Genomic DNA, 27,055 nt, shown 5'->3' with positions numbered 1-27,055 from the left:
CGCTCGCGCATTGTTTATTATGTGTATATATATTGTGACGTGGCAAAAGTTGCCTACGTCCCTTCTAGCCCGTGGACAAGGACCGGGCAACCTCTGGCAATACCGATGCGAATCGGATAATCCCGGGCGCTCTTCCTGGGACGTCCGAAAACGCATGGTGTAGTCGAGTAACACATTTTGAACGTCGCGCCACTTTTGCGCGATATTTATATATATATATATCTTCTTCTTTCAGCATTAAATATCAAATCGCAATCGTTTCTGGAAGTATATTACTATTCATTTACGTTGTACACGGTGAAATGCTTGCTCGAAATAAATAGAGACTATTTATTGTTCGCTAGAGACTATTCGGCACGACGCGACGCTCCGCTAAACGAATGCAAAATCTAATCGCGCGTCATTCAGGAATGAGAAAGGAACACGTTGAACATTTATAAAGAGTTGGCAGTAACATTTTCATCAGTCCAGTCTGCGTCGCACGAGATTTCGATAGTAAATCATTCTAACAGGTATCTTGAAGATGCAATACATCCTCCGCATGAATAAATAATATTTCTATGCATAGAGATACTGGAATTCCGTCGCGATCAATTAACTTAAAACAAAAAACACTTAATAATACTTTGTTACAATAGGATCGTTATTTTCGCATAATTTTCTTAATATTCGCCGTTCCCCAAACACACACACATACAAATTTTTATGTTATCATTTACCCGATATTTGGAACAACGTCGCCCAGGCAGAACACACAAAGTACTGGGACAAATGTCGTTCGCCTAATATAGCGGCAACAGTAATCAGTCGTTGGCAGTAAATGCGTTTAATAAATGCATCTCGTTTCAAAGTATTGTGTAACTGTAGATCCGATAGTACCTACTAATTATTATAAAATAGTATCATACACATTATACGAATATTCAAAGAAGGCAGCGATACAAAAGTTTTGATATGTATTCCAAATATATTTTCCCCAGTTAAATACTTTAAATGTATTAAATATAAAATGTATAGCATTAATAAGAATCGATGTTTTTTCCCTTAGTGTCAGAAATAAACACCGATGCATATAAAAGTTGCTTAGCAGTTATTGTAGAAAGAAGGGAATACTGATCAAATGATAATACTGTAATGTTGTACAATATTACATCAGTGTACAAGCATTCAAATAAATGTCTATGGAATAATGCGACTGATATAGAAATTAATTCTAAAGTTACGTTCCGCCTGGGCAGTAATAATCATTTCGTTTATGTTTAATTAACTCTGCCGTTCCAATAATGACAGTGTCATGGTCTGCTGAAACGCTATTAGAAACTTTCACTGGGAATACACGAAAAACAAAGACCGCACGAAACAAGGAGAAATGCGATTGTGCGCTTTCCGTACGAAAATGAAAGACTGGTAATGCAGGAAACAAATTAGTATAGCTATATGCAAGATAACGATATACATATGTATGTCAAGACACCAGCTCTATATTAAACTATACGCAAATTTTGTATTTTCAATTTTGCTTTTTCTTTGCGACTATTAAAATATAACGCGTTAAATCATTACTATGGTATTAAATCAGTCGGCTTCACCTTAATAAGGGCAAGCATCGGGCATTAGTATAATTATACATCAACTCGAACCAAGTAGAGTTGAAATAATATATATATTAATACGTGCTACTTTAATACACTTTATAAATATACATATATTACTTGAATCTTATTAGTTATCAAATACTACAATGTAATTAGATCAGACTCTAGTCGAGTAATTAAGATAAATCGTTTCATTCTCGCTCCGAGATTTCATTTATTTATATATATATTATAATACGCACTAAAGTATTGTATGTCAAGGATGGATTTAATATAGAGCCTGCCTCTTCTACACAATTTTCGATAGAACTAATAATGATGGTATAAAGAATTCACGTAAAACAATTCACTTTGCTCTTTTACTTTCGATGTTGATGCGCTCAAGTGCAAAGAAGTCGATCGACATTGATCGGAATTATCGAATGTACATTCGTGAATGTACATACACAAACGATCAACAAGTGACAAATGTCGTTTTGCTTTGACGACGCAGATACGTTTATCGTACCCGATAACCAACGATTGTTGTACCACAATCGTGAATGCAAATGAAATGCATCATAGATAATAGAGGAACTTACGTGAACATCAGTATTACAGTATTCAATAGATTTTAGGTGCCGAACGATCGTTGATGGGTCCGCTGGTTTTCCTCAAAGAGGTCCCCCTTCGTATCTGATCCATCAGAGAGTCCCTGACTTGCAAAGGATCTATTATAGGTACCCGATTACCCATAATACGTCTCACGCTTGCCGATTTACTCGATATATTCCCCTGTATGTTCTGTTGCTGCTGCGCTAGCTTAGCATTCAAAGTCTCGAGAAAACCGGTCGCCGTTTTCGTATTTTTCGTTATTTGCTGATCGATAGAGTGCTTCCTCGAAGACTTTGGACTGCTACTAGTATTGTTACCACCCGCAGCATTGTTACCTGTTGTACTGTTAATAAGCTTGGCACTAAGCACTGCCATAAAGCTTTGACCTACTCCTCCCGGACCTTGTCCTTGAATATTTATACCCGTGTTCATCGTAGTCATTTGTGTAGTAGTTGTCGAGCCACGTTCTTGAGCAGTTGAACGAATCGTTGTACACGAACGTTCGACGGAAGACCGAGTGACTTGTAACACGGCATTGTGTTGTAACGCTCCCGCCGACTGGTTGTTATGGGACTGTGTCTGACTCGTAGCCTTCCGTAGAAGAGAAGGGCTAGCCGGGGTGTGACGCAACTCTGTGAGGGTCCTTACGGTTTCGGACACTGAGACCGATCTGCAATATTATATATATATATATATATAATGAAACAATATCATATATTATATTATATATTAGGTTGGGGAAAAAGAAATCCATTATTTTTACGTTATCTCAAGCGGAGAAATGATGGATTTCTTTTTCCCCAACCTAATATATATGTATATAGGTGTTTGCGAAATCGTGGTACAACCGGCAAGGGGATGATTCCTCACATAAAATCTAATCGAAAATAAGGAATATAGTTTTTTCATACGGGCCTTCATTTTCGAGAAAATCGGGTTCGAAAATTCGTTAGGTACAAATAATGCAAATTACAGCACGTAAACGTAAAAATAGGACTTTTGAGGGCGATCGCGGCCTAGATCGATCTTTTCTCTAGAGCTTTTGATTACTACAAAATCCCATTGCATGCAATATCGAGAAATGAGAAGGCGCATCCCGCGTCCTTGCAATCCTGAAAACGCAAATCTACCCCGTTAAATCTATATTTCTAGAAAAGATTATCACCTACCGCTGAGGAGTAGGACTGGCTGTAGGTGAAGAACCCTCCAACAAGAATGCTGGTGGTGGCGGAAGATTTTCAGCCTCGTCGCAAGGATTATCAGTACGTTCCTCATTAGAACCCGACACGGGAGTACTAAACGTGGCAGTTATGATAGTAGACGTGCGTCTTGTAGGAGGAAGAGGTTTGCTCGCTTGCTGCACCGATCCTCTGCGAACCGTTAAAGTAGAGGCAGCACCAGGTACGTTCCAAGCATTCTCATTTTGATTCTGAAGCGAATGAGAATGCGGTATAGTAGTCTGACTACCATAGCCACTACTAGATTCCGCACTAGATTCTGACGTTTGACTTCCACCATCTTTTTCCGTAACTTCAGTCTGAATACGTTGATCGATATAAATCATATATTATAAATTGAAACTATATTATCCGAGATATCCGAAAACATACCTTCTCTGTTCCTGATGCAGTTAGCGACGCAGGAGGTGGAGGCAGAGGCAGTTGCATCTCTTGAGCACGAGTTGCTGCTAGATTTGCCAATTCGTGCATGTTCACATACATTGGTTGCTGAAGCTGATGCGTTACTAATTCTGCAATGTATCTCACAGTTACACGGTGTTTTCAATAACACTTTAAACAACATATTAGTTCGGACCAGAAACAACTTTCACTGCAGGCATTGCAGTAATAATGAGAATGATTGAGTAGAGTAAAAATTGTCCCCAAAAGAAATCTCAATTATTAACTAATGATAATTGAGAATGTGAATTAGAAAAGTGTTCTGCGCCAACTTGAATTTGGTAAATGAAAATTGTTTTTAGCTCAACCTAATGATTAAGGAAAAAAACGTTAAGTACCTTTTGCTAAATGGGCTGGAAGCGGTAATTTAGGTTTACCTCGAGGACTTCCGGGAGACTCATTTTTTACTGGAACTGTTGGCCGCTCTAAACTAGAACATCTGTTTGGTATAGGAGGACGATTACTACCATTATTCCTACGCAATTGTACTCTAGATGCTTGCTGATTAGAGGAAGAACATGAAGAGGAAGAAGAAACTGGAGAAGCTGGTTGACTATGGCAACAGCCACTACTGTCTGGAGCTTGGAATGTGTAAACGCTGAGAGCTGGTCTCTGATGTCCTTTTTCATAAGCTGTAGCAACAAACAACAACAGTATTTAGTTAAATTATTCGTTTTACAAAAGCAAGAAGATATACAAAAATCTTAAGGTGACTTTTTGTTTACCGGAAGAAATCGTATGCGGTCGTTCAGTGACTGAGTTCTGATTTTGCCTATCGTACTGAACCGATGTTTCCTGCAAGTCAGGCCAAGTAGCAGTGGTTACAGGTCTCGTTGTTGTACAACCAGTATTTTGATTATTTTGAGAAGACACATTTGATACCTACGACAACACAATTATCTTCAACAATGAAACAAAAATCTTTGCTCGTTGAAAGATATACACAAGTAGAACTTTTTATTTAGCGTTGAAAGTGAAGAGAAAAGGAAACCGTGAAACGCTAACGCTAGCAGGCTTCTAATTTCTAGCAACCTTACCTGGTGTTCGGAAATTGGTTGTGTATATAATGTATCCTGTGAAGTGAAGCCAGAGTCACGGGAACTACCGTTTGCCAAGTGGCGCAGCGTCATCATACCACTGATGCTGGAGGGCCTGACACCGACAGACTACAACGAGTACAACATCGACTACCACATACACTAAAGCAGATGCCAAATGGCGCTCATGCTATAATCTACCAGCAGCTACTTACATTGGTATATGTATATAGGTGGTGCGTAAACAGTGAAACTAATATGCCATGCATCGTAAAGGTTAACATTCTTAGATCAATGAATTAGCATGGAAAAAGAGAATGTAATATTGTTTGTTTTTTTTTTTATGCTTCCAAAATTGTTCACCTGAGAGAGTGATCTATGCCAAGGATGTCCAGATGGACTGGGGTGACTTTTGCAAGAACCACTGCTACTGCTGGTCAGAGAGCTGATCGAACACATTGAACTTTTCCTTGATCCAAGAGACAAAGAAGGACTGGAAGGAGGCGTAGCCAGCGACCATTGTGTAACGTCACAACCTTTTATATCTGTTATCACCTGTTCCGATGCAGGCGGTAGGTGATGCGGAGAGGCAGCATGTCGTTGCAACTGATCAGAAACTTCTTGAAGGTGTGTCAGTTCCATTAGCATAGCAATTTCCTCATCCTACGGATTTTTGTAGACGTTAATACAGGCATTATTGAGAAATGGAATCGTTAATGGGGTATACTCGTTTCTAGGATTGCAAGGGTGCGGGATGCGTCTTCTCATTTCTCGATAATACAAGGATAGGGTTTTTCGATACTCAAAAGCACTAGATAAAACATCAATCTAGGCCGCGATCGTCCACAAAAGTCCTATTTTTACATTTACGAGGCACAATTATTTCACAGCTTTAGGAAAATAGCTACATGCGCAAGTGTATGCTTCCGAATAACTTAAAAATATGTTTTATCCAGCGCTTTTGAGTACTGAAAAATCCCATCTTTGTATTATCAAGAAATGAGAAGGTGCACATCGCACCGTTGCAATCCTGGAAACGCGAGTCTACCCCCTTAATGTTTTACTAAGTGTAGCCAACTTTACTAACGAGTACTGGTTTCAGGAATCTTGCAAGAAGACAAAATCTGCCTCTTTCCTCGAGCAGAGCCGCGCGAACAGCTCTTCTTTCTGTTTCTTCTAAACTCAGGCGTTTTTCTTGAACAACTGCAGCAGATGATTCTAACATTCTGTTGAATTCAACGTCACCAGATAAAGTACCATGGCTTTGTGGTTGTCCTTGCCCATGCAAGTGTTGGCCCTTGCGCGCCTTTTTCTTTTGTAATCGTAATGTATCGGTAGAACGTTTCTTCAATTCTGCTCTCGCTTTCTTGTATTCTGCAACAAATACACAATACGAGAACATTACAATTTCATAAAGTTTATATTCAAATTATTGCAACAGTGTTTTCTGCCAACCTTTGGCATGTTCCTTATCTAAATTGATTAAAGATTTTTTCCAATCTTCTAATTTTTCTTGAAGAGGCAACACCAAGCAATCCATAATAGCACTGGAACCAAGAGCAAACGCAATTAAGTACATTGTATACTTAAATTAAATACAAAAAACTGAGAGCTAATTACCTGGTAAAGGATTTCATACGTGTCTCCACAGCTTTATGTCTAAGACATATTCTAGTTAAAGCAGTTCCAATTTCTTTTGTTGCACCTTAAATATATTATTTATTTTATTAAATGATGACATTAATAAAAGGTAAAATATAGGAGTAAAAGAGAATGGATAAGATATCCATATGTAATACAATACACACAGTTATGCCATGATTGATTTACCTCTTGCATTAGTTGCGGCATCAGCAATTTTTTGAAAAGTTTCAAGATATGCAGAAACAGCCAAAATAGCAGCCCTAAAATAAATGAAAATACAATTAAAATTATGTTGTTATAATATACTAAAAATAAAATAATGAACAACACTATAAGTGAAACTATTACATTACCTCAAGCAGGAATGTAATTTTGTTGCTTTCGAAATTAAATCTTCCCATAATGGTGCACCATTCTAAAAACAAAAAATTCTGTAACAGATGCTTACATATTTTTAATCAACTTACAATTAGATATGTTTCACACTTTTGTTTTGTCATGGACGTATTATACGATATCACTGAACAACAATGCATGTTACATGCAGATAATGCAATCGTATACGCCTACTTATGTTTTATGATTAGATGTTTTCCCAACATTGGCTATGAATGTACATTAATATGATATTTAGAAAGCGTAGAAAAACTTATAAGTTCAATACTAAATAAAGAAAAATAAAGAAAAATTTGTACATTAAATCTGAGCGAATGAAACTTCAAATTAAATTTTGAATCATTAATTATGCAGACGAAATGATCAAAACATAATTGTTCCTTATGTTTATTATATTTTAAATATTTATATCTATTATCTGAAACAGTTGAAGTGAAATGTTTGTTGTGTTTTGATCATTTTCATGTTATATTCGAAAAATTATTTTATTGAATTTCAAAATTCAAATACAATGTTAGCAAAATTGACTCGGCTCTAGTTGTCATTAACAATGATTGAACAATACTTCAAAGCACTCTGAACATGTGTAAATTAGCGTCTGTCCTCATTCTGCTGCATTAAATATCTGAATGGTTTCGGAGAATAGCTTTTAAAACCAGAACACCGCAACGTTCACAAATAGTCTAATAAGAAGGTCCGAAAGAAGCATATTATTTCGTTCGATCGTATCGACTGATTTCATAATACATATTTACAAAGTATAGGACTCGAAGAAACAGCATCGACATCGCGCCTTCGCCTGCATCGTAAATTGTGCAACGGTACAGAAACATTACAAAAAACAATGAACAGGAAAAACGCGGTCGAATAATCCGAATCCAAATATCGAACACTACGAATGCAGCATTACTTACTTTCATGTCAGTGATAATCTGTTGAAAGAGGCCACCCAAAGCACTGCACTCTCTCTCAATTGTTGCATCCATCTTTGACGATCCGAAATGATTTTGTTACTTGCCCTCAATAAAGTTCTTCCGCATCAGAGTCGTTGGAAAGTTCACTTCTTGTCATCTGCACGAGGATGTGCGGAATAGCCGTAAGAATACTGACGATCCGTGTAACTCGCCATTTTCGTAACGAACAACGACAAATTTAAAGTAACACGCGAAGAAACACGATCAAGTAAGTATATCTACAGAAATTCGACTGCCATGTACGCCACAACAATTGCCTCTACCGAATTGATTGGGAAAAAAAGAAATCACTGTCGAAGTGTTACAGGCACGTACTAGGGACGATTCGGGATCATAACATCGATTAGTTTCGCGAGGAAAGATTGTAAACACTAGGAACAGGTTTGTCGGAACAGCGCACTTATCGCGACGATCAAGTATGGCTCGCGTCTGCGTCGATTCTGTTTTCGTTGTAATATCTGGACACCCGTAGATGCCCCCTACGGCGACCCCGTTACAGAACTTCAAATTGAGGATTCGGAGTATATCTAATCGTTACTCAGGGTGAGGGTTCTCTCTCTTTCCCTACCCCTTCGACAATCACTTCCGGAGTGCCGACTATTGAAAGAGGACATCCTGCATCATTGCTCGCTCATTCTGATTGGTTATTCAGTGCGACTATGAGCACAGAGGGTTCTCACAGAGATAAAACTCCGCCGTTTTTTTAAAACCAATTTACACTACGCATGCGTCTATAAGTAGAGCGATCGTGAACATAGCCACGGAACTTTGTACCAAAGAGGATTTGAGAGTGCTATATAGGAATAGACTTGAAATCGAACTTAAATATAAATGCATAATATTAGTCGTATTAATGACTTTGTTACGTTAAAAACAACATTACAATATTCTTGAATTTTTCCAATCTATTACTGTTTTATATTTCATCCAACTAATTTCTGCATAAATGCATAAAGATCCGCAGTCTAGTTTAGTTCGTACCTTAGACTACATATTCAATAGGTAAATAGCAAAATGTATTCGTTCTAATAGTTAGAACCTATATAACTCTAATTGTAAGACGATTCTTCGGCCAGTAGCGATCCCCTACCATTCCTTCTTGTTAGAGTTATACGATAGAAATATCGTTTGCTATATATATATGTATATAGCCATCATTTGGCGCGCGCAGAATTATTTACAAAGAATAGGCGCGCGCATCGGAAGATCTCTTATACCTGCTCTTACGAAAAAGTGAATTCATATTCTGCGAGAAAAATATTAAATGAGTGAAATGATGAGTCTTGTATTAAAAAATGATGAATCGTTTTATAACGTACTACGACAGTATTTCGCACAATTAATTGACGCCATGCCAAGCATTTTAAAAGTCCTTACACTCGCTGGAGGAGTTATTGCCGTTACTTCGTATGCGTTTTACCGTGCTCATGGTATATAGATTCACTTTTAAATATTAAAGAAACGTCAGCACATGAAAACTTAGTCAGATTCTTAATTAAGTATACACAATAGCAATTGCTCAATGTATATATCTTTTTAAATTAAATTGTAGCACATCGTTATAGAAGAATCACGCGCGAAACAAGACACGATTCAAAAGTCTTCATGGACATTAAAAATTATAATCGTTCGGTCGTTAGGCAACGAAGCATAATCAGCCATAAATATATGTTTCGTAAATTGGATCACGCTGCTAACGTAAGTACATAACATTTTGTTATCAAAAATATCAGTATATATATATATATATAAAAATTAATTATATATAAAAATTATATTTCGATGCACTTATTACACTGCTTGGATTATATTTATTTTTTAATAGCAATGTTACGACAAGGTATATGCATTGAAATGTATTGATATAACTGTTTATTGTCCACAATTGTTGAATGTAAAGTGTCCAATTACTGGTATAACACCCTTCCATCGAATTTGTTATAACGGCCACACATGCTTAATAACATTTATGTTAGGAAAAGGTATCCATATAGAATACAAAACATATAATATGTAATGAAATATATAGTTTTAAGTAAATTTGTGAAACAAACATAGGTGCAGATCCTTCTATAGCTACAGTAACAGGAGAAAATGCCTTGTGTATGGCTGTTTATTATTTTCTTAATAATCCATTACAAGATGATTTTTCATGTCTTGAACTGTTACATGAAACAGGTTTGTTATTTTAAATACACAGTTCTATATAACACTGGTAAAAAAGTTTCTATTGTAAACAGGAAAATGTACTCTTTTCAGGATGTAGATTTGGTGCTAAAAATAAATGGTACACTAGTTTGCTAAAAATGGCAGTTACTAACAAGAATACAAAATTGTTTCAGTGGCTAATTCTACATCAAAAAGCACCATTGTATAACATTTCTAGAAGTTATTCTACACCACCACACTAATGAGTATAGTTAAAAATAATAGAGAAAATAACATATGTGATATATATAAAATGAAATATAAAGTAATATATATTAATATTATCCAATAAAAGAACAATATGTATTAATTTTTTTCAACTTTATGAAACTATATTTAACACACATTAATAACATGCGGTTAGAATTAATAAATATAATGTAAATACTTTTTACAAGAGTAAAAAGTACTTTTGGAGAATATAAATTTTGTGTTATAAATTGAATTACTCTTTTTTGTGTACGTATAATGTGAAATGCTTCTTTTTATAAGGCTTTTAAAATGTTTATAACATACAAATCATTCTCCTGCTCGTGTGCTCCCACAATCCTTATCAATATTAACATAAACAGAAGACATATACTTACTTACATACATATGTATATCTACTTACTGGTATCAGAGAGTATACATATATGCTCTCTGTAGCATCTATTTAAATCCATATATATACAGCACATACAGGCGGAAAAAGTTAACCTTGCAACAACGTCACATAACCTTTATCTGCTGGGTTATTCGGACTGTCCCCGGTAAAGGTGTCAGAATTGTCAATTCTAAAAGTCATAGGTTCTAAGTATATTGTAGCATCTACTATACAATGGCAAACACCGGTTTATTAGTTCTGACGAATCCATCAAAAGTAAAGAAATTATTGCCAATTATTGAAAAGCACGTATTAAAAACTTTGTACATACAATATTTTCCAGAAAAGAACATTTTTAAATCGGGAAAATATGCAATTACGAATTCTCCACAGCAACTAACACATTATGCTCGAACTATTTCTAATATTTACATTGACACGTCTACGATATCCTCGCTGCTAGACATTCGAGTTTTACTGAATAGTATGAAGAACTCGAATTTATCGATGATAAATACCAAGAAGCCTGTGGAAGTAGTAATTTTTGATCACAACTATAGTAAAAATGAAGCTGATACATTTATACAGGACTGTCTAGCCAATGCTTCTATGAGTTGCAACTTTATCAGCTGGAACGATGATCAGAAACTTGAGAACACGGATGCAAAGGCATGCGTAGAGGATGGAAAAACTTACAAGAATGTGGTACTCGGCGGTACATTTGATCGAATACATCATGGTCATAAGATATTTCTAAGTGAAGCTGTATTGCATTGCACAGAAAAACTCACAGTCGGAGTGACCAGTGCGAATATGTTACATGGTAAGAATTCTATACAATGTTATTAAAATGAAAATCTTTGGTAATTCGTTCATAACAATGTAACACTTTCTATAGGAAAATTATTATGGGAGTTGATAGAACCATGTTCAAAAAGGATAACTGGTGTTAAAGACTTCTTAGAAGACGTAGATTCAACGTTAGTATATGATGTAGTTGAAATAAACGATATGTACGGTCCAACTAAGGATGATCCAACATTTGAATTAATAGTAGTGAGCGAAGAAACAAAGCGTGGTGCGAATAAAGTCAATGAATTACGTATGCAAAGAGATCTAAGTAAATTAGATATTTATGTTGTGCAGCTGTTAAAGGACAACGACCATAGGGAACACGAAGAATCTAAAATCAGTTCCAGCAATAACAGAATACGATTATTAGGAACCAGACTTCAACCTCCTGTATGTATTGACCCTTAGATTGCGAATCTTATGCGTTTGTGACTTATACAAATTTCTAAAGCAATCATGTATCATAGCATATTTATTTCATTTTTACTATAAGGAATCTATTAAACGTATTACTATTGAAAGAAATTTTAATTCCATTGTTCTTTTAGAAAATGGGAAACAAACCACTGAAACCTTACATTATTGGTTTAGTTGGTGGAATAGCAAGTGGAAAGTCAACGGTAGCTCAGAAATTGGAAGAATTAGGGGCAGGCCTTGTAAATTGTGACAAACTAGCGCATGAACTTTATTTACCTGGAAGTCAATGTTTCAATACTGTAATTAAAACTTTTGGTCCGACAATTCTAGGATCAGATGGATTTATTAATAGAAAAGTACTTGGCAACATAGTATTTAATGACAAAGTAGGTTTACATAAATTAATATATTCTTGGCTATCTTGTTACTATGTTCAAATTTATGTTTGAGAACATAAATTTATTTCCAGACACAGTTAGACAAATTGAATAAAATAGTTTGGCCCATAATTTTAGATGAAGCAAAGAAAAAGATAAGTGATCTTTATGCGAAAGGGTTTGATATAATTGTCATGGAAGCAGCGGTATTAATTCAAGCCAAGTGGCAAAATCATTGCCATGAAATTTGGATGTGTATTATCCCTCCGGAAGAGGTCAGTAGTGCTTCTTGATTGAATATTTCATATTCAATTTTTTGTATTGAAATTGACTATTTACAGGCTGTAAGACGAGTGATGGACAGAGATAGATTAACCGAAACTAATGCAAAATTACGTATTCAAGTTCAACCTAGTAACGTGGAACAAGTTAAAGAAGCTAATGTTGTCATATGTAGTTTATGGAATCCTGATATAACCCAAGATCAAGTGCAAAAAGCGTGGAATGAATTGACGAATTTCCTAACAATCCAAAAGAAAAGTTAATACAACAAAAGAAACATGTTGTCTGAACGGATTGTAAATTAGGCGTAAATTGCATTTGAATAAATTTATAAGATATTTTTATCAACCTGGGGTAAATATGACCGAAGTAATTGTTTTTAGTATATTTGTTAAACAAATATAAAATTAGTTTTCCATGTAGAACAATTATACAGGGTGTGTTAAAAGAAGACATTCAATATTTATATGGCATATAGAACACACTGTGCTGAGTAAAAAAGCCTTAGTGAACATAAACGAAAGGTCAACCGTTTCTGAGATATAAACATTATTGTTTGCTAACGTCATGATTCATTTACTACTGGCCTTTTGATATTTACAGAAGATTTTTCACATGTCTTCCTTCCATTTATACACAACTGACTGATTCCGGATGAAATCTACTGTTGGCACTTGAATAAGTAAGCATTGCATGCGATGGAAGCAAGTTGATCATAATGCTAGCAAACAAAATGTTCATATCTCAGAAACGGTTGACCTTTTGACCTATGTTTACTAAGGCTTTTTTACTCAGCACATAGTGTGTTCTATATACCATATAAATATTGAATGTTTTTTTACCACCCTGTATATATATATATTGACAGTACAAATATAAATGGTTTAATTGACGGTATGTAGTGCGCCTTCTGAACCACACAGAATCTAAGAACCATCACGGACTTGAAGGTTTTTCTTAGATTGACTTTACTGCATATTACAACATTTAATAAACATATGATTTTATATACTGTGTATAATGTATATATGCATTTGTTATTAATAAGAAATTTATAATTGCCATAGGTAATATTTTGGGTATGTAAAGAAATAGTAAAATTAAAATAAAAATATTATTTTGCAAATAGTATATTTTCATTTAACATATTTCTCATTTCTTCGTCTTCGTAATTGTACATTTTAGTAACTATTGTACTTATAAACGAAGAAAAGTCAGCTTTAAGTTTATTTCCACCACTGTCTACATTACATTTCACATGAGATACTTTCACAAATGTAGAAGCTATATTTACAATAAAATAAGAATGTCATTTTTCTAAATTACAGACGACCAAAAGTTAGTAAAATATAATAATAAGTGAATATTTATATATACTTACAAATAATTTTTGATATTTCTGGATTTTTCTTCTCAGGATCATAACAGAATATAACACATTTGTCTGGACCTAATTTTGTTTGATTAACAAAATAATCGTAAAATTCTTGAATCTGTTTCAAGCATTCATTTGATTTTTCGCTGTACATCAATATAACACCATGTAAATGTTTTTTTATAGCTGGCCAACAGTTCTCAAATCTAAAATATTTTTGTACATTTGGTATGAAACATTGTAAATGAAATAATTATTAAAATAAAATATTTCGGAATACTTGTGATCTCCACTACAATCCCACAATTCAATATCTTTTGTAATATATTTGTTATTCACATTTATATTTTGTACTTCGAATTCTAATATTCGAACACCTTGTGTAGGATGATAATCATAAGGTATTTCAGTGGCATCAGCAAGAAAATTGGCTATCGTTGTCTTACCACTCTAAAACATATATATCTTTATTAATTTGTAAAACTTATTAGAATTTAATTTTACGCTTTTATATCGATATATAAAAAATTGTTCAAAGTGATATCATTTTTTAATTAAACGTTACCTTAACAGGCCCTATAACTACTATTTTTAATGGTTGCATATTTGTAGCGTATTACAGTTCAACACAAACTTGAATGTTTTGAGAATTGTTGTCATAGTAACCAATCCTATACTCTTGTACGCGCATGTACATATATGTGACAAAACATATATATATATATAATAATAATAATAATGACGGTCAAAATTGATACAAACTAACATTTATGATCGAATAAAAATTCACTACAATACTTGTTTTTATAGACTGATTTATTGGGCTACAATAAGATTTCAATATCAGTACAACATTGAAACGGAAATGTTTAAATTGCAAATGGGACCAGTAATATACTATCTACAGAAGTAAACTAGCTAAACATGGTGAATCTTTTTGAAGATGTATATTTTACTGATTTCAACACAATGATAATACTGTAAAGCCTTGATCTAAGAAAACGGAATTTTACAGGTTCTACGAACAGTGTAAAGTGCAAACATGCCGTGTAATCCGATACGGGTCGGGCATATTGGTATGAACTATTACTACTCCAATTACAAAACTTTATTTTTCATACTTTTTTTATGAACTTATGTGCGGTATATTCTAATTAAAATGACGTATTGCGCCTTCGGCCGCGCGGTCAGTGTTTACACGCGCTTGCCTTTTCTACGTTCGGCGCGGTCGACGGGGTAAAAAAAAAGTAGAACCACAGGATCTAAGAAACAGCACAGACCCGAGGGTTTTGATTAGATCAAGGCTTTACTGTATTTGTATCAATAGTTGAATCTACTTACAATTATATTCACCTAAGTGGTATAAATATATAATTGTTACATACAATAATTCACATACATTAAAACAACAATCATGATACATAGGAAGTTGCAATTCCCTAATTCATAGGATAATAATCGTCGATAAAATGTCATTTTGTAATAGTTTCAAATTAGAAGGTTGTACAGGGTGGTCTATGATATTTGAACTGACCTTATTAGTCTAATAAAAATATTTCAAGCAAAAGTTGGCCTTCGATTAAAAAATAAAAATGATTTTGGTTTCACGCATGTCTTATCTTTTCTAATAATAAAAAGTACTGCAATATATTCTCTTTTTCATGTGTCTTATTTATTGAATTTTGATTTGAAACATTTTTAGTGCACTATCAAAACCAGTTCAAATACTACGACTGAATTATGTACCACCCTATATGAAACATGCTGTATTTAATCAAAAACAGTTACTTATCATAGAAAGGATTTTTAAATTAACTACAGTAGTATCTATTTAAACATTGATTCAGTTTATAAGAAATAATACTCTTTAAATATTTCTTAATGTTATAGACAGTTGAATATCATACATATTTTCATATATGTACGTGTACACGAATTCGATATATGTATTTATAAATATAAATTGAAAAAATCTTATATTATTATTGCAGGTTATTCAAGTTTTAGAATCTCGTCTGCAATATGCAGTTCACACAAATATATAAATTGAAGTCATAAAATTAAAAATTAAGTCATTCTCATTTAAAAGCTTTAAGCCTTAAGCCATTGGATGATCTTGAAGAACTGACGTATTTTCATCTGGGTAGTTCAAAGAGTACAAGGCCAAGAGTGCTGATTTTGCAGCTATTTTCTTGGCATCTTTTTTGTTTTTTGCTGTAATATATACATGTAGCTTTAGTAAGAGAATAGTTAAAATTATAAAATATATAGGTTTGTTATTTATGTGTAAATATATTTTAAATACTATTATAAATAGACTTCGGATCTTTATGCAAATTCCTACTTTATATTTAATTTTATGAAAATTATAGAAGAAATTTTTTTAGATTTTATTAAAAAATTTCCTATCAATATTTTAGAAATTTGCACATGTTATAAATGCATAAAAAACATCAGTCTAGTTATGAATGGCAAATATGCAATATGTTACCTGTTCCTGTGTATTCAACACCATCAATTTCTACAGCAAGTGTAAACATTGTGTTAGGTGGATTACCAACACGATTGAGTTCCACATAAGTTAAACCTGGTCTCATTTGGTTTAACAGCATTACAGGGTGTATATTTGTGGCATTCGGTGGGAGTTCTTTTTGAACTGGAGCTTTTGGAACATGGGCTATTTCCTTCTTAACTCCCTTCACAGGCGATGGCAGTCCAGGTCTTGAAACTGGGACTGATGTACCTTGATTATGCCACTCAAGGAACAGTTTGTACAAAGCAAAACTAGCCAAAGAACTCCATGGAATTTCGTCGGTCTCGTCTACATTAGTATCCATAGGTGTTGGACCTTCTTCACTATTATCATCCTTTGATACAATTGATGAGTCTGTTGATTGATTTAACAGACCATCTGATTCTGCATCAATACGTGCCTTCAAAGATGCAGCTGTCATTTTTTCAAGTAACAAAGCTTTCAGTGCATTTTCAGCAGCATTTTGTCGTGCGAGCGGCTTGGATAAGCCTTGTCCAACATAGGTTTTTCCATCAAGCTGTTATTAATAATGATGAATTAAATTTCAAACTATTCATAGTACTTTTGTAGATGCATGAGAATTGGAGATATGCGAATATCCGAAAATGTCGATACCCGATGGTAGAGATGAGTCAAATTTTAGAAAATTTCGGGATTCCCAAGAATATTATGGTTCTCGAATATTTTCTCGGGGATCCCGAATACTTTTGAGAATAATGCTGAACATTTGTTGAGAATCTCGATACATTCGAGAACCCGAATATGCTCGGGAATCCGAAAATTTTTGAGACATTTTCGGTTCTCGCACATCTCTAATGAGAATACATTATTTGAAATACCTCCGCGTGAACGAGATAAAGAGAGTTTGGCATTCCTTGGGTTTCAGGGAATGTAAACTGTACTCCAGCTTTCATTTCATTCAGTACCATAATTGCATTCTTCGGTTGCAATGTTTTCCTTAAACGTTGATTCAAACGAAGTCGCTTGAGTCTTTTGTTTACCCTAACTGAACGCATAAAATTGGTTTAGCATGTAAAATTTCAAAATTATATACTGATTTTCTTTCCCAGAAATATCAGAAAATAAAGTGTTCACAAGTGTTATTAAAAATGCAATAGCTCAACAATAATATATTGGAGCACTTGGCAATTGAAATTTTCAAATTTGCGCAGTGATTTGTCATCATTGTAACGAATTCTTTTATCAATTAATATGTTGTAATTACATTTTGATCGATAATACACTTCTCCAACAATCAAGAATACTTACATCCAGGTACTTTGCGTCTCCATCTCGGTTGTTGTTCTTGCATATCAACATCGGTATTCTCAGGCACTTGATCATCATTCTTCACATCAGGAATATTGATTGTCGCTGGTGGTGTAGGATTGGAATTGTTTGATAAAGGTGTAGTAACAGGAATTGGTGGTTGAGAAGTTGGAGCAGGATTACTTTGCACAGCTGGTGTAGGTTGTTGTTGTGTATGAGATGTCTGTTTTAGAATTGGCTTTAATCGCTGAGGTTGGGCTGAAGGTTGTAGTTGCACTTGAGGTTGAGTCTGTGATTGTTGTTGAGGTGGAGGTTGAGGTTGTGGAACAGGTTGAGGTTGGGATTGTAATTGAGATGGATTTGGTTGCTGTGGCGGTTTAATCTGCTGCTGCTGCTGTGGTTGCGGTTGTTGCTGTTGTTGCGGTGATTTTCCTTGTTGTAAATTCCTCGATGCAATCTGCTGCTGTTGCGGTTGTTGTTTAAATGGTGGTACATTTTGTGTATTTCCTTGCTTATAATTGCTTTGCTGATTAGGAGAGGGTTGTGAACCTTGGAAGCCTCCTTGGTTAAACTGTAAAAAAGAGGGTGGGTCGCCGCTACACAAGGAACCTCTACGGTTGTGCTATCCCACCAAGGTCTAGCATCGTATGTGTACTCGGAAGCAATCTAATGCTACCCCCATAACTCATACCAATACTTTTGTGGCCAATATTTTTTCATTTATAACTGAGCCGCGTTTATGAAATGTTTTAACACTTTAGCTACCTGAACCCTATTACCCCTATGACTTTGCAATCGTAGAAATAATAGGCTCTTCAATGATTGTGTTATGTCTGAAAGAAGCTTAATAATTTCCTTTTAAACAGTACTCTAAAGTGAAATTGTTAGATTACTTTACCCAAAACAATTTGTTGCCATATGAATCAAATTATTACTGTTATTAAACAGTCCTCTATACTATGCCATTGATTTTTAAGAACTGTTACATAACTGTCGGTAGATGAAGTGTTAAATAATAAAAAGATATATACATGTAAATATGTGAAGTAATGTTAACTATACATTGTATCAAAACAATTCATATATCCCCATGAAAACTAGGAAGATATAGCTGCATTGAAACAAATAATGAATATTGTAAGGAACAAGAGACTTTATCCTTCTGAATATGTGTGTGTATACCTTGAAAACTTATGTACTCATATGCCTTGTAAGCCAATAGGTAAGTTACATTGTTTAAACATCAGTTCAGTACATTATCAAAAATATGGCCTTTAGCAGGCTATGCTATGTGGGTAACTGACGAACTAGTCCCTGGCTGAATAGACCTCCTCGGTATTGTTGTATAGCTACTAGTTCCTGCATTGCAGGGGAGGGGAAAGTAGGGACCACTAATTAGTACATGCAAATGGCTGAAATATTGGAAACAACTACACAGATCGATCGCGAGGAATATAAAAAATAACGACCTGAACTTTTTATATTGATAGAATTTACAAATGAAAGTATAACGAACTTTCATAATTTTGTTATTTGGTCATAAACAAATCATCGAAAATATTTATTATTAAAATAAAGTAGACAATAAGGAAAAATTAATTCTTATTTGAAAAGATGATACTCTCGACTTGGTTCAGAATAAATAACTTCTCTATTTTTTATGGATACTCCCTAAAGTCCTGTATTTTCTTTTTACTATATTTGTTTCTCGTTTTTTTAGATGAACAAAGGTAATATCAAAAATGAGAATAGACAATACCTTTAAAATCGATTCAGAATCATTTTTTTTTGTTGTTTCAATAATTTAATTCTAGCTATTTTCAGAGATACTACATATATTTGTACTTAACTTGTATACCAAAAGTAATATATCATTAATATTATCATCTTAATGAATATACATATGCTTATGTGTATGAAACACTTTGTAATAGATTTCTGGTATACATACCAAATGATATTTTAGCGTGGAAAGAAACTTTGATATAGTTTGGTATACGTACCAGAATATTATCAAAAAATGCTTCCACTATTTGCACTTGTATACTGAAATTCTTTGTTCGTATACATATCTATTAAATACATGTACATTTTATGCTATAGAAGAATATACTCATTATATTAGAAACTGTCTTAAAATTAATGTTACCTACTTTTCATTGGATTACGAAAATATAAAATATTTAATGTTCAAATAGAAGAATTAATTAAAGAAGGTAAAACTTGTGTTTTAAAGTATCATAATGGAACAAATGAAATCTCCATTTAGTTTTCAATGAATCTTCTTGTATAAAACAAAACTAACTTAGTCTTTACTATGTAAAAATGTAAGAGACAACATTTACTTTTATATAAATATTTACCATTTCTTGTAATTTCTCAATGCACAAATTGAAATCATATACAACAGATTTTTTATGTGGAACATGAAAATTACTATACGTATTTGGATTGAATTTTTTCTGTCTAAAATTATATGTTAATCTAAGGTAACCATTTGTATAAAGCCACAATTATTTGTACAAGTATTTCCTAAATTTATGCAAGATACTACTATACCTATATTATAATAAAAGTAACGAAACTTACTGCATTTTGACCTTGGTAGTTCAATGCTGGATTATTTTGGTTTCTCGCTGTAAACATAATTTTAGGAAATTATTACATTCCATGCAACATTGTAATCGAAATCAATATTTGTGTTCAAGTTAAAGAATTTGATGTAACTACATGTACTCCAGTAGTACACTGGAACTTTACTATAAATGCGTACTGTATCTGTTTATATTTACAGATATATATGAAAACTGTGTGTATGCATACATTGTATACATATTATACGCGTACGTATTCTTTTTATATGGAATATATATAAACATTATCCCAAGCACGATGTTTCTAATACTTATGTAACATCATTTTGGGTCTTCAAAATTTTGTGCAAAATTAAGGCGTAAAAGATAAATTGTGTAATAATGATCATCGAAGTAATATCCGATCAGAGACGCCATTCCCGAAAAGCCGGTGTATAGAATATTGATTTTTTTCTATTAAAAGAATTCGCGTATTTATAGCATATCTCAATTACATCAAAATTTCTATAAGATATGTAATTCTCTATTTACAGATTTCTAAAGACTTACCGTTAGAGTAGCCTTGGCTTTGTCTGCTTCTCGTATACATATTGAATTTAACTTTTAATTCAAATCACTTTGGATACGATTCAGAGCAAAACACTACGTATAAATGAAATGCGTATTTTTACTATACTCAATTCTGAGACATAAAATTCAACTACTTCACGAGAAATACAGGCACAATTTAGGGTTTTATACAGTGTGATTCCCACTGGTCACGTAAAGGGGAATGAATTACAGTCGCGTTACAGAGAAGAAGGAAATGACGTTGTTTACTGTTGTCGGAAGTGGAAGTTCCGCCATTTTATTCATTCTGCGCATGCTTCAATCATTGAGTTACGTAGAATGGAGGGAGAAATAGGACTATTATAGAAAAAAATAACCCAATCATCTTCTAAATTATACATTAGTTATTGGAAAAAGGGTTTTGAAGGAAATTTTTCTGTTTCAAGATGGACATTTTGTGATGGCTATCAGTTTCTTTTTTAATTTCAAAATCTCGGGGTAACCGTTGGTTTTTTTAAATTGGAACTGTATGTTTTTATTTAGTCAAGTTTGTTCCATAACAAATTCATCAATCTAAATATGTTTGTGTTTGAAGATCACTCAAAGTTGTTTATTGCTGTCCAAATTGTAGAAATTGTCTCTTCCTCGTTCCTCCATTCGAAAAGACATCCTTGCACATCGATGCAAGGAATGGCAAGGATTTATTTTGTCCCTAGAGGAGAGTTCCTCCGTTCCTCCCTCTAATAAATTGCTCAACCAGAGAGAATTTTTACTCAACTAATAATGATTCACACGAAATACTTCTGTGAATGAAATTTTGACAACGTTCAATAAATTCGTACAAAGGATAAAAATTTTATTTTGCTCCTAAAGAACAGTTCTTTCCTGTTCAAAATTGCGCAATGAATGATAATTCACACGAAATTTGTATTTCTGTGAACGAAATTTTGACAATATTCAATGAGTTTGTACAAATTAGGGATAAAAATAATTTGTTATAATTTTCATTAGACTCTAATCTTTTTGATATCTTAAGAATATATTATTAAAATAAAAGTATTTTTACATAATTATAATTTTTGATTTACGATTGTAAAAATCGCTAACTAATAAGTACAATGTTAATATTTGTAGTAAATAGTAAATTGCATATATTTTGTATGGGTGTATAAAGGGTGATAAAAAAAAGGTTCGATACTTATAGGCCTTATAGTATTCACGCGAAGAGTAAAAAAATGTCTAATCAATATAGGTCCTAAAAGCAATCCTTTCCCTGTGAAATTAACTTTTGTTATGCATTACTGTTCTATATCATAACTGGTTCTCTTCGTAACACATTAAATGTATAGTATACACTTCATAGACGTGACTGAAGATTTGTACTACGACTTGTGTTTACAATCTTGAACTAATACTTCCAACTTCTCTGTGTCGGAAGCAAAATAATGCTAATGAAAAATAAAAGTTGATTTTATAGGATGAAGATTGCTTTTAAGACCTATGTTAATTAGACACTTTCTACTCCTCTCGGTGGGTACTATGAGAGTCCTATCAGTATCGGACCTTTTTATTATCACCCTGTAAGTGAATAGAAACATAGAAGTTCATCAAATTATAGGACTTTGTGTGAGTCAAGGAATTTATATTAATTACTTTATCATTGCAGTAATAGTAATAACATATTTTACAAGATTTAATCATTTTCTATCTTAATAAACTTGTAGTACACTGCAATATAAATTTAAAGCAATCCTTCCATTTCTTGCATAAACTGCATGTATGCGTCGTCTTTAGTCTTAGGTTGCGTCGTTCGCAATGGTTGCGTTTCCGGTATTCTTTCTGCGAGTCTAGACAAAGTACTTGGCTTTTTCTTATCGTCTCTTTTCACTCGAAGAGAAGTAGGTAAAAATCGTGTAACATCGGCAGCCAAATTTCGAATTTGTGGCTTCGCTTCGATGGTTGTGGTGCTTTTCCCGTCTTTGTCTTTCCTGTTAATCAATTGTGGCGCCGCAGAAAGAACATTAGGTGTTTTGGGTTGTGATCCAGTTCCCGATTGTGTCTGCATTTGAGGATTTCCTATATTCGTCATATTCGATAGGTTTGGCATTTGCATTTGTGGTGGAGGCATTCTAGGCATACTCGGTGGACCAGGTCTCAGCATCCTCGGCATTCCCGGTGGGGGACCTAAATATCAAATTTAACGATTAAAATGCATTTTCTTTTGTTCGTGTAACAATGAGACTTAAGTGTAACACGTATAAGGTTGCTGCATATGAAATGTGCGATCTTAGAATGCAAATGTTACAAAGCATTTTGATCAAGAAATACTATTACAGTCTGCAGGCTTATTATATATATTATTATATACAGATCGCAATCTTGAAGAAGAAGAATGTACATACATTCAAGAAACTTGAAATTCATCGACAAATTTTTTCAGAAAATAGTTGCGTTTGTTTAACGTTACTGTTAAAAATTGTACATTCCATATGCAACATCCTAGTATAATGTCCTTACCAGGAGGTAACCTGAGTCCGATACGAGGTGGTGGAGGTGGAGGCATTCTTAAATGCAGAGGCGGCGGCGGTGGTCTATACATTAAAGGATGAGGTGGCATTCCCATAGGAGGCATGGTATGAGGTTGAGTATGTTGAGAATGGGAATGCGAAGATGTGTGTTGATTATGATTAGAAGAGTGATCCGATGCTCCCGGAGGTTCAAGATCTTCTTCTTCTATTTTATTATTGCTAGATTTGTTATTAGATTTTGAATTAGATTCATTCTCCGCTTCGAGCAAAGATAATCGAGCATTCAAGTCCTGAGCTCTTTCGGTTTCCCGTTTTTTATGGACGACTTCCATTTCACGCATAAATTGATCGATATCTTGACCCGCCATAGCCAACATCTTCTGCTGTAAAGTCGTTGGTTTCACCTTCGACATGTCTCTTTCCTTTTCTTTCTCTTTATCTGTTTCTTTCTCTTTATTGTCCGATTCTTGCTTGTCTTCTTTATCGTCTGCAAATCGGATTGTCCTGGACTTTTGCAACGGTTCTTTACCCTATGTTAAAATTACACGTTTATTATACGATAATAATAAGAGAAACTTCTGAAGTATTTACCTTGTCAGGTACATCCTCTTCGTCGCTAGATAAATCTGGAGGTGGGAACGGTGGAACACCTGGCGGTTCTTTATTAGGAGCTAACATTGGTATAGACGGGGATGTTGCGTATGCACTTGTTTTTTTTAGAATACTTGGTGGTATTGGTATGTTCATGAGAGGATGATGTTGAGGTAAATAATGTGGATGAGGGGGGTACATATGAGCTGGTGGCTGTGGCATGTCTGGCAAAGGTATTTGCGACGTTAAAGAACCTGAAAAAATATTACTATTCAGAGATTTCAGGCTTTCACAGCTTGGTATCATAGTTCTTCATCATCAAAAGCCTTAACAGTGAGAACAGATAATACTATTGTAATACAGATAGTAAAATTTGTTATAAATTAAGACATAAACATTTAAATATACCAGGGTACATTCGGGATATATCGTTGCCAGCCGAAGGTAAAGGAATTTCGTCGACTTGTACTTGTTGTGCATGACGCACAGCTTCAAAATAAGAAACTAAATCTATTCTTCTACGTTCGTACTGTATTAATTGCTCTTTCAACTCAGCCCATTTCTCTTGATCGTCCTTTGCCTAACAAAAAAATGTATATCTATTATATCTTTTAGAAAACTTTTGATTTTGAATTCAATCTTACCAATAACTTTTGAAGGAAATTAATACATATTATTTTAATAGTACTTACATACATTTTCAATACACGATCTAGAGTCTCCTTCAGCTTTTTCCTTTTATCTTTCAAAACTTTTTCATTAAGTGGAGGAGGCTGCATAACATTATACTCTACAAATAAAGCATTCAAGATAAGAATTATTAACAGAATTTTATACAAAGTTGTCCATTAAAAAAATTGTGGAGAATGGATGTCTATAATAATTATGTAAAAAGCACCTACAGCTTATACTAACCCATTTGATCTATCTTTTCCATTTCTTCAATGATTTGAGCAGGATCTTTGCCTTTTAAAACAGCAGCTCGTACCAGCTGTCTTTGTTTTTTATTCTTTTTTAATTCCTTCTTACGTGCTTCTTTTCCTGTAAATACATAATAATTAATTAGCGATTGTTTAAAGAGAAGTAAACTGTTAGGTTATGTTATTTACTAACGTGCTTGATCTGTGGGATTCATGTATTTCCCACTTTTCGTGGTGTTGATTGAACGACGACCCATTTTTTCGTAATTAATAACACTTGCTGCACTATAGTTTTATATTATTCTTTCACAAATTTTGTATTTCACTATCCATTATTTACATTCATTACAACTACAGATTCGTCATTAATTTTTACCACATAGTTGGTGAACTTATAAGTCAGAATGTGTTCATAGGTGAAATATTCGATACACCTTTCAACAGAGAGGAAATTTCCTGAATTTGAACGTGAAGAACAGTGAAGAATTATTCGTTAAATTACAAAATCGTATAAAAATTAATATTTAATAAAATAACAAATAAACACTGAAACACGATCCCTAGGGACCACAAAGACTGACAGAGACTGACAGAGACAGACAGAGACTCTCTAGTAGAAAAGTAGAATCCACTATATATCGTACTAGAGAACTAGAAATCAGTCACAGACTGCATGCAATGGTTCAGTGACGCTTCTCACCGATGAGAATCTCCTCAGTAGCCTTCTGCACCGACAAGATCACGTCGATGGCCTTCTGTTTCTTACTCCAGCCAGAATATATCCTAGAGGGCGTAAGAGAACACCATGTTTTGTCGGTAAGATAGAAAATGACACTAAAACGATAGGAAATTTTTTTTTCGAGTCGTCAAAAATCCCTTTGAGAAACATATTTTTAATGCAAAATGAACCTATGTGCAAAATTTTAGTTCAATCCGATTTGACCGATTTTCAGAAATTTACCCGGAAAGAAATATTGACTGTGGGCAATTTTGTCTACCGGTTTGAGCATTTTGCCACTACTAGTCGATGCAGGTAGCTTCCTTCAACATTCTGTGACCCTCAGAATATTTTTTTATTCTTCAAATTACTTGCCTTTGCCACTCTTTTTAAACCTAACTTCTACTACAGCGGTTTCCAACCTTCATGCTTGATGCTACTACGCCTCCCCGAAAAATTTCTTTCCGCGCCTCCCCTACCTTTTATTTTTTTAATAGATATAATAATATTGTTACGACGGCATGAGATGAAATGCTATCCTCTATCTTGTGAGTTCTGAAACGTTCGAAAATTCTTACGAGAATGCACTGTAAAATTGACTCGAAAAATCCGCTCAAAATCTGGTAAATTTTGTCCGAGCTGACAGCAGGTTTTTCTTGATATTTCCATATGCTTTCCTGTCACAAAGTGTCATCCTCCACCTTTAGATCCCGCTCAGACACGGTGGAATCCGCGCGTTTTCGACCGCGCGATTTGAACCGCGCGGACCTTATTTACATTAGCGTATATGGATTCGTTCACACGCATCCGCGCGGTCCAACAATCAAAAACAATAATCGCGCCGTCGAAAACGCGCGGTTTCCGCCGTGTCTGAACGGGCTCTTAATTTGAACTCTCAAACGTCTGCAATTTCGTACGGTAATACATTCTAAAATCGACTCGAAGAATTTAAAATTTGGCGTAATTGAAAACGATATCCAGAGCATCGGCATTTTTCAAGTGTTCAATATCAGTGCGATGTAACTTGACGTTGTGATCGGTGACCTTAACTAGAAGGCTAAGAGTAACGTGTATACTATCGTATATGTAAGCGTGCTCTATAAACAGCCTGAAAGAGATTTCCAGTCGGATCTTCATTAATGAACCGCATAGAATTCAAAGATGGAGGTCCTGGCTTTCGAGGACGTGTTAGGAGGAGACACGGAGGTCTCGATCCAGCTGAATCACGAAGCTGTTGCCCGATCATGCCGATCGCTGGCATTCAAATGCCAGCTCTTTGTTTGCCTGTTTCCAGCGTAAGATTATACTGGAAAGATGCTGTGCAGCTAAAGGACTGG

At 34.3% G+C, this 27,055-nt stretch overlaps 6 protein-coding genes across 14 annotated transcripts; 2 read left to right on the top strand and 4 right to left on the bottom strand.

Moving 5' to 3' along the window:
• Positions 1-985: 985 nt before the first annotated feature.
• On the bottom strand, positions 986-8,002 carry LOC143208893 (uncharacterized). Of its 8 annotated transcripts, none has more exons than XM_076423816.1 (13): positions 7,860-8,002; positions 6,903-6,964; positions 6,736-6,809; positions 6,526-6,610; positions 6,361-6,452; positions 5,993-6,279; positions 5,269-5,568; positions 4,906-5,034; positions 4,594-4,750; positions 4,207-4,500; positions 3,800-3,939; positions 3,359-3,726; positions 986-2,859 (listed from the first exon to the last, which is right to left on the bottom strand). In XM_076423816.1, the coding sequence occupies exons 1-13, from the start codon at positions 7,929-7,931 to the stop codon at positions 2,199-2,201; spliced, it is 2,721 nt and encodes a 906-aa protein (XP_076279931.1). In that variant the 5' UTR covers positions 7,932-8,002; the 3' UTR covers positions 986-2,198. The 8 variants fall into 8 exon arrangements, with proteins under 8 accessions (XP_076279931.1, XP_076279933.1, XP_076279932.1 ...); XM_076423818.1 differs by having other exon boundaries at positions 3,359-3,618; XM_076423817.1 differs by having other exon boundaries at positions 4,594-4,663.
• LOC143208904 (uncharacterized) lies at positions 7,986-10,573 on the top strand. Of its 2 annotated transcripts, none has more exons than XM_076423849.1 (5): positions 7,986-8,127; positions 9,472-9,617; positions 9,745-9,901; positions 9,978-10,097; positions 10,179-10,573. In XM_076423849.1, exons 2-5 carry the CDS (start codon positions 9,525-9,527, stop codon positions 10,328-10,330), a joined length of 522 nt encoding a protein of 173 aa, XP_076279964.1. In that variant the 5' UTR covers positions 7,986-8,127; positions 9,472-9,524; the 3' UTR covers positions 10,331-10,573. The 2 variants fall into 2 exon arrangements, with proteins under 2 accessions (XP_076279964.1, XP_076279963.1); XM_076423848.1 differs by lacking the exon at positions 7,986-8,127 and adding an exon at positions 8,490-9,349.
• Positions 10,574-10,806: 233 nt separating this feature from the next.
• Ppat-dpck (Bifunctional Phosphopantetheine adenylyltransferase - Dephospho-CoA kinase) lies at positions 10,807-14,255 on the top strand. The gene is made up of 5 exons (XM_076423836.1): positions 10,807-11,536; positions 11,612-11,955; positions 12,114-12,368; positions 12,452-12,634; positions 12,701-14,255. The coding sequence occupies exons 1-5, from the start codon at positions 10,948-10,950 to the stop codon at positions 12,902-12,904; spliced, it is 1,575 nt and encodes a 524-aa protein (XP_076279951.1). The 5' UTR covers positions 10,807-10,947; the 3' UTR covers positions 12,905-14,255.
• LOC143208905 (intraflagellar transport protein 22 homolog) lies at positions 11,717-14,693 on the bottom strand. The gene is made up of 4 exons (XM_076423850.1): positions 14,582-14,693; positions 14,297-14,466; positions 14,023-14,222; positions 11,717-13,925 (listed from the first exon to the last, which is right to left on the bottom strand). Exons 1-4 carry the CDS (start codon positions 14,618-14,620, stop codon positions 13,756-13,758), a joined length of 579 nt encoding a protein of 192 aa, XP_076279965.1. The 5' UTR covers positions 14,621-14,693; the 3' UTR covers positions 11,717-13,755.
• A 120-nt stretch (positions 14,694-14,813) lies between these two features.
• On the bottom strand, positions 14,814-21,198 carry LOC143208900 (uncharacterized). The gene is made up of 6 exons (XM_076423837.1): positions 20,962-21,198; positions 20,408-20,454; positions 17,819-18,389; positions 17,389-17,555; positions 16,508-17,066; positions 14,814-16,230 (listed from the first exon to the last, which is right to left on the bottom strand). The coding sequence occupies exons 1-6, from the start codon at positions 20,999-21,001 to the stop codon at positions 16,115-16,117; spliced, it is 1,500 nt and encodes a 499-aa protein (XP_076279952.1). The 5' UTR covers positions 21,002-21,198; the 3' UTR covers positions 14,814-16,114.
• Positions 20,971-25,534, bottom strand: LOC143208897 (uncharacterized). Its single transcript, XM_076423831.1, has 7 exons — positions 25,194-25,534; positions 24,996-25,121; positions 24,773-24,870; positions 24,489-24,660; positions 24,081-24,334; positions 23,479-24,019; positions 20,971-23,145 (listed from the first exon to the last, which is right to left on the bottom strand). Exons 1-7 carry the CDS (start codon positions 25,255-25,257, stop codon positions 22,703-22,705), a joined length of 1,698 nt encoding a protein of 565 aa, XP_076279946.1. The 5' UTR covers positions 25,258-25,534; the 3' UTR covers positions 20,971-22,702.
• Between the last annotated feature and the right edge of the window lie 1,521 nt (positions 25,535-27,055).

The sequence above is a fragment of the Lasioglossum baleicum genome, chromosome 5, assembly GCF_051020765.1.
Source record: "Lasioglossum baleicum chromosome 5, iyLasBale1, whole genome shotgun sequence".
In the NCBI taxonomy this organism is placed as follows: Eukaryota; Metazoa; Arthropoda; class Insecta; order Hymenoptera; family Halictidae; genus Lasioglossum; species Lasioglossum baleicum.
The sequence above is the reverse complement of the archived record's forward strand: the minus strand, read 5'-3'. Positions and strand labels throughout refer to the sequence as shown.